At 33.0% G+C, this 13,269-nt stretch overlaps 1 protein-coding gene across 1 annotated transcript in view; it reads left to right on the top strand.

The window, feature by feature from the left end:
- LOC118198014 (uncharacterized) overlaps positions 1 to 11,510 on the top strand; it is a 34,247-nt gene extending 22,737 nt beyond the window's left edge. Inside the window, exon 5 of the mRNA XM_035369601.2 lies at positions 11,289 to 11,510. Coding sequence (XP_035225492.1) covers positions 11,289 to 11,458 — 170 coding nt within the window. The 3' untranslated portion in view covers positions 11,459 to 11,510. The remainder of the gene's footprint in view (positions 1 to 11,288) is intronic.
- The last annotated feature ends 1,759 nt before the right edge of the window (positions 11,511 to 13,269 follow it).

Here is a 13,269-nt window from a genome sequence, read left to right as displayed (position 1 = left end):
TACAAATTGACGATGTGCCAATACTGAAGCTTTTCAGTGATTTCTAGAATACTAAGTCTATAAGGTATTTCTCCCGCGTCCTTAGCATGCCTTCTTAGAGTAGTGGTCAGCACGCTCGACGCGTATTCGAGAGGTCCGTGGTTCGAGTCACGGCGAGCCCATTGCTTTTTTTTTTCACATCTTGTGCTTCGAAATAATCTAATGTGTCTACAAGAGTACATAAATAGCACCCTTTGGAGAAAAAATCTTATATTGATCAATGCTTTTCAAAACAACCTCCATAGAAATGTCCGTTACTTACCTTTTAGCCGTTACTTACCTTTCTTCTTTCCTTCAAGGTTTCACTATGAACACCTAAATTCTCCCAAAATAGCATGAGAAAGAGGTCTTTTCTTGACTTTAATGCCTTATTTCCCCTGGTACATTATGCCTGAATTTATGTACTTTTAATGCACTGGTGAAATAAATTAAAGGAATTTGCATATTTTATCGCATTGCAGAAAAAGTACTGAACTGCAGAAAAACCACTGCTTCTAGATAAAAATGCAAATCTTGTACGGCATATACGTAAGTGCACACGTGTGTGTAGGCGGAGCGAGCAGAAAAACATACTTTATAAGCGCATGGAGGGTAAGACGAATTGCGTTCACTAGCACACCTCGGCGAATTTCTTGGTGTTTTCTTGCAGCAATCGGTTAAATACACATTGGAACAGAAAATGAGTAACCGCCAACGTTTAAATGATGGAATGAGGTGGCGAATTGTAGGGAGGCTAGAGGCAGGCCAGTCGCAAGTCCAGATATGCAGACAGATATGTTAATTTAACGCCCAGCGTCGTGTGTAACCTATGGAAACAGTTCCAGGATACTGGATTCATCAAGAGAAAGCCTGGGCAAGGTCGTAAAAAGCCACGACGGCCTGAGAAGATCGCTATTTGTCCATTTTAGCGAGGCGTAACAGAGGGGCTACAGCTTCTCAGCTCTCTCGGGACCTGTATGCAGTCACAGGAACCCGTGTAACAAGGGTGACTGTTTCCAAAAGACTGAATAAGAGAGGGTTGTTTTCCAGAAGATCGGCTGTTTGCGTCCCGCTCACGTCTACGGACAGGATAGTCCGATTTGCATGGTACAGGCAGCATAGTGATTGGAGTACGGAGCAATGGGCGACCGTTCTGTTTACCGACGAGTTCCGTTTTAGCCTAAACACTGATTCTCACCGTACTTTCATGTGGAGAGAGCTAGAGACACACTACCTACCCTCCAGCCTGCTGGATGGCCGCACATCTCTCCACGTCTTTAACAGAGACACTGTGACTGGTGTGAGATATAGGAATGAGGTCTTGGAGCCCTATGTATGCTTCTTCGGGATGCAGTGGGCCCCGAGTTTATCTTACAGGAGGATGATAACGCGAGAGCCACATAGAGCTTTACTGGTCGACGAATTTCTGAAGAGTGAGGATTTGAGTGAGTGGCTGTATTGGACAGCCAGGTCTCAACCCTATAGAGCATGTTTGGGACGCTCTGGGGAGAGAAATTGCAACTCTCAACCTCCCTTTCCTTCGAGAACCATACAGGAATTGAAAAAACCGTTGCTGAATTAGTGGAACCCATTGCCACAGGCACTGACAAGCTGCCTTAATGACATCACGCTGCGAGTCCTGTATGGCTGTAAGAATGAACCATACCCCCTATTAACCAATTTCTTTTGTGTCTTCTTCAACCGCTGTTTCAGACTCCCATGAGTGTTACACACGAACATGTGTGTCTATTATAACTATTGAATGTTTATTTTATTTGTATTATATCAACCTATGTTAACACCAAATTTTATTAAAATCTGTCCAGTAGTTCTGGATATAGTATATCAAATATGAAAATTCTCTTAATTTATTTCACCACTGTATATTACCTTAATTTCTTGGACATATTTCCCGTACAAATAAGGATGTCACAAAAATATTATAGGCCTTATATATACGAGCTTGCCTGTTAGAGATTTCTAACATCAGAAACATATTTGTTTTAAATATATATTGATATTGTTAGGTATGTAAAAATGAAAATATTTTGTTTGTGTACCACTCCTAAATATAATGACCAACTTTAAAATGAAATACTTTCGTCAAATCACATACGAATCATATATTTTGCATTTTACTTTATTATAAAGAATACAATATTTTTCTAAGTGTAAGAAACGGAGGAATACATAAATTAGAAATTAGATTTCGTAATTTTTAAATAATTCATTTTTTAAATTTAAAAATGTTAAAATACGAGTATTACTTTAAAACATTTTTGTAACTGGAAGTATATGTTTACGAACAACGGTTGTGGTAATAGAGCCCGGGTAAGGAATTTCGGGGACACGGGTATAGCAGTTTTTATGTATATTTTTGTATACTTTTATACATTCGGGGAAATTAAGACTACGAACGAATGAGATACGCGAAAAGTTGCAAGGATTAGGATAATCCGAACTTTAATCTGCAAGCCAAATAATTATTGCAATGCAGAACAGCGAATTTTATTATTACGTTAAACATATACTATTTCATTAAAGATTATATTTTTACCAGATTTCAATTTAACATTTCAAACATACCTTACAATTAAAAATTTTTAAAATGAATTTAAAATCTTTTAAAATTAAAAGAATTTAAAATAAAAAATAATCAAAATATCTATTTGGCCTCTGTCTTTAGCTTTCCGTTTAATTTCTGAAGCAATTTTAAGCTGAACATTTAAGTTATGTCAAACAGTTTCTCCTGAAATTAACAATAACTTAATGAAAAACCAAAAACCTCAAATAATAATTAACGAAACCATATATTTAAAAGAAATGTTCTTCAATAACTCTGCCAGAATAATACGAGAAAATCTAGCTCTGGCATTATTCCATCCTAAAATATCTGATGTGTAAACCACATGTCTTTCTTGTATAGAATATTAAATTATACGTAATTTTCCCACATTTCATTTAAACATATTGAATTAACAATTAACGAATTTTGAATTAAATGTACTTCGTCGATAGCGCTTAAACCACAGTAGAATAAATGCACTCTTTTAAAGTTCACTATATTTATTTACCATAGCGACACTTCGGCGCTATGTTCACTTAACAGCATTAACATCTATTTTAAAACTGAGTGCACAAAAATTTTATCATATGAAGAATTACTATTATAAGTTCTATTCAAATACTATAATAAATCTAAAACGATATATAAAAGAAATTAAACAAATAATAATAAAAAAAAAAAAAAAAAACGTTTTTGCCGATGACCTAATGCGCATGCGCTACTAATTACTTCAGTTCTCACTTCGCGGTAAGGCAAAAATACATATTCAAAATATTTTCATTACAATTTTAAGGCTATAGAAGAACATAAAACATCAAATACAGTTAAAACAATTAAAAAACAATTTTTACAATTAAAGGTACAGTTTCTATATAAAAATAAGCTAATAACTTAAATGTTAATTCCATAACGAATTAAGCATAATTTAATTCGCAATAATAAAAGAAGACGTTACTTTGTCGTTGAGAAGGTTAGTCTCTCTAGATTGGCAACAAATCCACTATTCTAGTAAGTTTTAAATATAAACAAACATGGAGGGCATACTAATCAGAAATTAGGCTTAGCCGCACTTAAAAAACTTTTAAATTGTTGATAATTTCGCAGTTATTGCATGTAGGTTAACTAAAGATATAAAAACCTTAACCGGAAGATAAGAACAACATAATTCAATCATTTTAAAGCAAAAAAAAAAAAAAAAAAAAAAAAAAAAAAAATGCACAATTTACAAATATATAAGAATAAATAACTGAGGTCACTGAGCCGAGTAACAGAGTGGATATAAATATACATATATTCACATACTTTTGGTACGGCCGATTGCAACCAAAATACGAGGTGCACATCTACATGCTAAGCAGTCCTATATACAAAATTTCAACGTTCTGAGGTTACTCATTTTTGAGTTATGTGAGATACGTACATACGTACATACGTACGAACAGACACCACGAAAAAGTCTCTTTAGAATTAATTTAAAATCATTTTTATAATTTTTTGGGAGAAACGAGTCCTTTATTTTGTCTTTACGTACAGATGTCACGCAAAAACATCGTTAAATTGCATTCGAAAGCGGTGAAAATGGATATTTTCGTTGAAATATGATGTCTGAAACTTTTCGCGATTACAATACTTCCTTTTTACTTCGTACAAGGAAGTAAAAGTGATTTTACACGTCTAACTTTCGCACATATTTATTTAAGACGATGTTTACCTATTCAATATGTTATTGATAGCTTTTTCCACTGGATTAATATTAGCGCATCAGGTTTACAAACAATACACTGCTAGTCTTCCAAAATGCAGCACGAAGCAGGACAAGAAATATCCAAAATGTAGCACGAAGAAAGCCAAATTATTTCAGAGGTGTCAATGTTAGTTGGTTTAAAATACGGCCTTCTTCGAGGTCAGGCAGACGAGAAAATCAGTAATGATTGTTGCCTCCACGTTTGTTAATAAACGCTGCTTGACACACCGCAGTATTAAGTGAAAGAGGCTTTGGATGTGTTTTCGGGTGTATTATCGCGTATCCAAAGCTTGGTACCCGCGAATGCGGCATGACGGGCGAAGCGTTCTTTAGTCATTGATCATACATGTTCGACGGGAGATAGATCTGGAGAAGGGACCGGCTAGGATAGCAATGCAGTATGGTGGGCTGAGATGGAAGCTTGAACATTACTTGTAAAGTGTGGCCGCGCTTTGTCTTGTTGAACCCTCCGAGCTTTACAGGTTTAGCTCTGAAATTCCGAAGTTCCTCAAAATGTCAAGAATAAGTGGTATTTTCTTCATTTTAATTAAATAATGATAATCTCATTTTGATTCCTTGTCTTCCAATATACATCCAAACTGAAATCGAATACATTAAAAGCTAGGAGAAAGTTTCATGTGTAATGAATAAAGAAGCCAGCCTTCTGTACGGAATTTTCCGGCCGTAACGCTGAGAAGGTGAAATGGAGCCGCAGGTAAACTCTGATGGTAAGGAAAAAGAACAGACTGCAAAACGTAAACGAGATAGCGTTGGCTGGTAAATGCACCGATGATGCGTGCTAGGAGGGTGCGGGAGTAGAATCTAATACGGTCCTACACCATAACACCGGGTGCAAGTTTTTTTATTTGAATCATTAATTTTATCACTAATTTTATTTCAATAAAAGAAGACTTATATTTTCATTTCAATTCAATTAAAATTAACTATCTTTTCCAAATCAGCAAGAATTTTTAGGTGTACGTAATATTAATATTCGTCAGAGCTAAAAAATCATAACCTCACAAACCCATTTTAATTGATGCCTTTAATTTGTGAATTCAAAAATAGCCATCATGTTAAGCACCTCCCGCCCCCCAAAAAGTCTGAAATCTTACATTATATTACGCCCAAAAGGGCGCTTTTTTTAACGATCTGTGTGTTAACTTTATTTATTAAATATCATGTTCTTCGACCTTAAACAACTTAAAATTCAATTCAACAGCAATAGCACAAAATATTTAAAAACATCAAAACAGCATATCTTTTGAATTTCCGATAGACAGACTCGCGCGCTAGAGATAATTACTTCCTTGTACGAAATAAAAAGGAAGCATTATAATCGCGAAAAGTTTCAGGCAGCATATTTCAACGAAAATATCCATTTTGACCGCTTTCGAATGCAATTTAACGATGTTTTTGCGTGATATCTGTACCTAAGAACAGAATAAAGACTCAAAAATTATAAAACTGGCTTTAAAATGAATTCTGAAGAGAATTTTTCGTGGCGTCTGTACGAACGTATCTCGCATAACTTAAAAACGAGTAGCCTCAGAACGTCGAAATTTTGTATATAGGACTACTATAACATGTAGATGTGCACCTCGTATTTTGGTTGCAATCGGTCGCGCCAAACGTATATAAATATATTTATATATATATCCACTCTGTTATCCGGCTCAGTGATCTCAGTTTCTTTACTCTTATATGTTTGTAAATTGTACATTTTTGCTTTAAAAATTATTGAATTATGTTGTTCTTATCTTCCGGTTAAGGTTTTTATGCCTTTATTAAATCTGTATGCAATACTTTTAGAATTACCAACAGTTTTAAAGTTGTTTAAGTGCCGCTAAGCCTAATAATTTTTTTGATGGTGGCCGTTGCTTGTTTACATTTGAACCAGCAGAATAGTGGAACAACAAAGGTAACGCCTTCATTAATTATTGCGAGTTAAATCATGCTTAACCTTTCTGGAAATTTTTCGAGGAAATATGTGTTTAAGATTTACTTAATTTTTAATAATTAGTAATTTTTAATACAGAAATTTGAGTTTTAATGTATTTTTGTCTTGTCGCGAAGTGAGAACTGAATTAATTGAATGAGAAATACTCAATCGTCTGTGAAAAACTGTTTCTTTTTTGTTTTCTTTGCTTAATTTCTTTTATGCATCCTTCTAGCTTTGTTATAGTATTTGAATAGAACATGTGACAACGATTCAATAATTCTTTAAATGATATAAATTTTGTGCATTCTGAGTTATAATATGAACGAAATATAATGCTGTTAATTGAACCTAGCACCAGAGTGTCGCTATGGTAAACAAATAGAGTGAATTTTAAAGAATGCATTTATTCTATTGTATTTTATGCGCTGTCGGCGAAGTAGATTTAATTCAATCTAATAAGTTTAAACGAAATTTAGAAAAATGCGTATAATTTAATATTCCGTACAAGGAAGTCATGTGGTGTATTTTTTTTTTTTTTTTTTTTTTTTTTTTTTTTTTTTTGTACAGTGTTGCTATTTCTGGCTTTGAAGTCGTCGAATTTGTTAATAAAAAATTCGTTAAAGGTGTTACAAAATATGAAATCGATAATAAAAGAAATTCCAAATTAGATCTTTCAGATTCCCATATTTGGTGGAGGATTACGTATTCAAAATTGGACGGCTCTAGGTACTGTTGTTTTATTACAATGTGGGAAATATACATACATTTACGCAGATTCTTCACTATTTAATTTCTTTAAATATAACACAGGGCGACAATATTTGGGGGCAACAATTTCAAAAGTGAAACGGACATTTAAAGCTTTCGACGCAGAATGCCAAAACGAAATTAATAGCCCATCTGGGCTAACGTCCCTTGGTCTAAAAAAGGAACCAAATCTGAATCTGAATCTGAAACCAAAATCTGAAACATTTCATAAGTTCGCCCACACTCACTCCTTATCTATTTCATTTGGCGGGGCAGTTTAGCTTCATTATTAAGCATCGTTTTCTTTACATTTACGCAACATATAATTTAACAACAAAATCACAAAATTTAAAGCAGCATATGTTTAGAATCCCGATATAGTGCAAAGTTTTGGTATACATTTTTATATTTTTTAAGTCTCTTTTCAGTTCATTATATCAATATTCACTTTTTTTAGTAAAATTTTTAACAGAAACATTTTTTTTGTCTTCTTATTATTAACGTTTTGGGTGTTAACTTTATTGATCAAATATCACATTCTTCGCACTTACGCGACATAAAATTCAGTTCAATAACAAAATCACAAATTATTTAAAACGAGCCTACCTTTAAAATTCTTTACAGAATGTAAGAGGTCGCGATACATTTTTTGTTATATTCGCTATATACCTTTAAAAACTAGCTGTTAAAATTACTTCTTTAAAATTTAGCCTAAAATAGTTATCATAAAAAAGGAAAAGTATACAATGATTTTAATTAAGAAAAGTATATAATATATCCAGCTAGCATAATTTCAATAAATAATGAATATTTCTAATTAAACATATCTAATGTTTTTGATACACGATTTTTAACTCAATAAACTTCCAGTTAAAATCTGAAAGAAATTTAGGCTTTACTGAAGAGCAGCACGCTAGCGCGTAGAAGATAACAATATTTTATTTTAGGCCGCGGTAAGACATTGCTTTCACAAAGCTGAGTTTTTAAATTAGAACTTGAAGATTAATATCTTACATTTTTCCGAATGGCAACAATCTTGTTGGAGATAAAAATGTTTTTTCCCCTTATAGTGTTTCCCCTGCTTGCTTTGAAATCATTGAGTTGCTAATAAAAAATTTATTGAAATTTTATTAAATATAAAATAAATAATAGAACAAATTCGTAATTCAGTCTTTCAGATGCACATGTTTGAGAGAAGGATAGCATTATTCAAAGTTTAATGTCTATAGGTACGATAGAGTTTTCAAAATAGCGAGGAAAATACAGAAATACATACAGATTTATCTTTTTTTAATATCTTTAAAAATAATATAAGACAATAATATTTTGCGATGACAATCAGAAGTGATACATCGTTTATAATTTCGTTTATTAAATTTCCAGCATGCGCAATATTCAAATTATGTATAAAGAATTAAGAAGTTAAAGGAAAGTTCTGGAGGGTGAAATCAGAGCATGTTCTGCCTGCTTGAAGGCTACGTTGCTAACCATGATTCTCTAGCGATTAAAATTCTGCGGCGTTGAGTTAGTCTTGCAATTAGGTTTGCTTACGCTGACTTGTTTAGGCAGAGCTTGCACGGTGGTTAAACTAAGAATTCGTTAATCTATAGTTAAACTTCATCAATATAAAGTTTATCCACTACCTTTTGATTTAAGCCAAAAGTGTTGACTTTTGTAAGCAGGAATTGTTAACCAACTGTTAACCTTTATTTGAGTTAATAAAGAATTCTATACACCCTTCTCCTTATTTAGTAGTACTGTAATTTTGTACTTAGTGATAATTCACTAAGCAGTCTCTCAACGTTGCGCGCATTTTATGTTAGCAAAAAATACGCGAGTTAAAAATATATTAAAAAATTGAATGTTTTCATAAAAATTGTGCTGGAATAAATGAGGTACATTTTTGTAAATGTGATTTCAATTAAACTCAAATCCTCAAATGGGAAAAAGAGAAACATTTTAGCGGAATTAACAACTATACTAATACTATACTGTTGTTTTGTTGTCTGATTTTTCATTCGATAATTATTTTGGTAATGAAACTGAATCTACACGAGATATTCAATCTTTAACTAGTGATGTGACATGGAAGGGAATTTACGCACATAGTAATGACTCGATAAGTAATTTTAAATATTTCATTTAGAAACATAGCATAAAGCAATAACGAAGAACATAAAATTACAGATCTTTATGCAAAAGTGGGACCGCAGTTACTGCGAAGTTTTCTTTTTGTTTACCACCAAAGACGACAGAATCCAAGTTCAAATCTGAGGGGAAGGAAGCACAGTCATTCCGACCAGTCGAACCCAAAATAAATCAAGAAAAACTTATATAGATTTTTTGGTTTGCTACAATAAATAATGTGCAGGTAGTTTAAATAAGCTCATGGGAATAAAATTTACACGTTTTAAACAAAAGATGTACGAATGAGGGCTGTACCAAAATAATTTCAACAAGGACGACTATCATTCCTTTTAAACTTAATGATCGGATAAAGGAGTAAGAGTTTTGTACTCAATTAAAACATTTGAGATTTTAATACCACTTTTAACTGCTGATTGTCTATAACTTTTCAGTGGTCATAACAGTTACTGCACTATGTTAATCACTCAACATATATGAGATCTCATTTATTATAAAATTACATGTTGGAATGGAAATACGAATCAATGCATAAAAAGCTGTTGAGTCTGTCTTACTCGAATATATTTACTGGAATCTGAAAATTTCAAACTAAAACATTTTAAAGTAATCTTCAATATTAAGAATTTAAAGAAATTAAAACATAAATTAAGCATTAACTATGTTAAAAAAAGAACGCATTATTAAAAAAAACATTTTCTTAATTACGATAAAATTGAAGATATATAGTTGAAAATGCTTAATAATATACAAAGTACCGCTTTAGATAAGTAGAGTTAGTATTTGATCTATTGGGAGGATGAATTTTAGGCCACCTTACTGGTGAAAATGGCATTAATCACCTGGGTGCCTGAACCTGAAACCCTACTCCTAAATCGAATTTTTTAAAATTGTTAGAGATGATTAACTCTCATTATATGCAAACTGTAAAGTTAGTACGTGTTAGTTGTGCATTAGCACTGAAGGCGTAATGAGTACTTTTCCTCAAGCACAGTTTTCATTAAAGAATCATAAGTCAAAAAATTAACTACGAAATCTTTATTTAATAAAATAGGATAATTTTGCTTAACTTAAGCATAACAAAAAGTAATAATCTTCACGGAAATTAAAACACTGAAGTATTGAAAAGAATAACTTACATAGAATCATCATCAGTCCTAAATATCAGGCTTACCTATTTTAGGCAATAAGAAAAAAGAAACAGGAACATACTTCGACATAGTACCAGAAAAGAGAAAGTACTAACTGTATTAGACCTTTGGCCAGGTACAAGTAGCTAAGGTGAAAAATCAAATATACTGCATTGCACACGAAATTTACTTTCTCTCGCCAATATATATCTTGACGCACGTTCGTTTCGTATGCCTTTCGAGTTTCATTATGCAAAATACCTAAATTTATGCTAACAGTACGTCAAGAGGTAAAGGCAAAGTTTGTTTAATAAAAATTGTCGAGTTGGTTAGTAGTGATAGGAAACTGGTGAAAAGCAGAAACTTAGGTGATACACAGCATAACGGTAGAGTCCCTAACCACAGGTACCCGTAAGCAATGAACGACGCTGACTGCCGTACGGAAGTGACTGGGTTCGAATCCCGTAGAAGAAGAAGATATGTACATTAGTGAATGTGTAGTGTGTGTGCATAAAGATGACAAATACGAAAATAATAATAAAGTTGCAGAATATATATAAGTACTTCATACATATGACTGGATATTTAAAATTGCATTCGGCCTTTTACTGTTCATTGCATTCTTGTAGCTATAGCTATGAATTCTAATTTCTCAAGTGGCCTTGCACTTTTATTATGGACACTTTTTCCTGAAGAATTGGTCCTGGCGAATACCAGTAGACCTTCATAAAAATTGCCAACCTGTATAGACATTTACGGCGGTGAATTGTTATGAGGGCCTGCTCTAATCGCAGATGGATTTTATTACCATCTTTTTTGGGGTTATCTTTTTCTGGCATCGGTCCCTACAAATCTCGAAGAGTTCTGATAAATGAACCATATAACATTCAATTGTAACACGTAGAATGAAATGACGAAATTTTAATTAAATTTTTAGGCATAGTTTCAGTTTAGAAAGTAAAAACATGAAATTATGATTTGTGTTTTCCATTTCAGAAAATCCTATAATATGCGACAGTTACACCGAATGGATGTTCCGAATGGCACCCCCTCATCATTTGATAGGTAGCTGCTACTCTTTGGAGAAGGGAAGAAACATTTCACTGAAAAACCTGATTGACGAAAAGCGCAATTGCTCAATTGTTAGTTGCACAGTTCAATTATAAAAATAAAATATGAAAATTATAATAAAACAATCATTAATATCTGTTCTGCGAATGTTTGTCAAAGTGTGATTTTTACTTGTGCCTCTTTCACGAATTAAAACTCACTTCTGCAATAGCATTCTACACTGAAAAGAGAGAACATAAAAGGAAATTAAATTATTATTTTTATACCCCTTTAAAACAGTCAAACTTTAAGTTTTGTTTATGTCTATTGTTACTCTACAATGAATAACAAACTTTGAAACTAATGAAAACAGAAATGAAAAGTTGGCAGTGAACATGAACATGTTCTTATTGGAAATGAGAAGGGACTAACGGGAACATTAAGGTTCCTGTCTAAAGAGGGGTTTTTTTTTTTTTTTTTTTTTTTTTTTTTTTTTTTTACATCTTAGCGACGGTCCCTGCTAGATGAGACTTTTCTGAAAAACGAGATTCTGGTACCACTGGTTTAAACGCAGGATTCCTAGAAAAAAGAGCACCGCTGCAAGCAAAGTCGCCTAGCTACGGAAACGATGTACCGTCTACGTGGGATTTTTTGACAGCTTGCCGAAAATGTTTCGGCTGGAGCTCTGTCCCGCGTAGAGATCCACCAATCAGACGAAAGTTCTGCTTCTGAAGGATCACGTGATCCCAGTCTGAGCGATAATCGATTACTGTTTGGCGTTCAAGGTCATTGTAGTAAATGAAAATGGTAACCTAGCTAGGTGGGTATCCTGGAAATGCGCGGGTTCTGAGAATTGCCCCTTTCGACTTTCCAGTCCCGCATAGCGGAAACATAATACCAAAGGGATTTTAGAGGAGGGCCGTCTTCGTGGATGATTTTATAAGGTGAACAGTTTCGTATTCATGTTATACGGGAAAAAAACCATGAAAATATTTTTCAAGCCCATTCACTAGACTTAAACCGGATCGAGTTACGATTGTTAGAGGTTTTATAGAGTTACCGTTGTTCAACAGTACAGCGGCTGATGGACTCAAAGTGGAAAGAGAGGCCTCTTGAGCTGTCGAAAGCATGCAGATATTTGAACAAAGTTATTGTTACTGAAAATTGTTTACATTGTGAATTTCACAGGAAATCTGTATGGTTAAGGTAACTCAATTTTGTAAGTGATAAAAATTTCATTAAATTTTTTAGGTTTGGAAACGTGCATCAAGTCAGTGAAAAAAGGGAAAAAAATGAAGACATAAGATTGCAGTCTACTTTAAAAACAGCTCATAATTCAAACTTTAGAAACGCTTTAAAAATTTTAAATAAGCAAAATGATAGTTTTTTTAAGTAAAAATAACAAATACTATTGTAATATCATAAAGCGACATCTTCACACTTGGAATAAAAAATAAAACTTAAGAATGTATATTTTTAGAAATCAAGCATTAATTTCTGGAAATTATTTTTTAACATAAAACAAAATATTGGTTAATATTAAAATAGTAAAAAAATAGTACTGCCATTTACATGAAATTAAAAAAAAATGAAATGTATGCTATCGGCAAAGTATGAAATGTTGGCATTCTATAGAATTTATATGCATTTTATAGAATACTTGGCATTTCTACTCGAAGTATGAAACTAGAGAATTATTATACACTTTACCTAGGCATTGTATACAAAGAATACGAAGAAATTCTGTAGAAGGACAAATGCTCTTTAGGCAAAGTGATATAAAGGTCATGATAAGGTTATTATTTAAAAGACATCCTTTCCTAAAATTTCGAATGTTATTTTGAAAAAATAATGAAAGGCTGAAAACATTATAAGGTATTTCTCTCGTCTTCTTAGCGAGCCTTCGTGGTGTAGTGGTCTGCACACT

This window comes from Stegodyphus dumicola, chromosome 3 (genome assembly GCF_044657685.1).
Source record: "Stegodyphus dumicola isolate Sdum_Otavi_A_Nest chromosome 3, ASM4465768v1".
NCBI classification, from domain to species: Eukaryota; Metazoa; Arthropoda; class Arachnida; order Araneae; family Eresidae; genus Stegodyphus; species Stegodyphus dumicola.
Note: the sequence above shows the minus strand (reverse complement) of the source record. Positions and strands in the feature narration are given on the sequence as shown.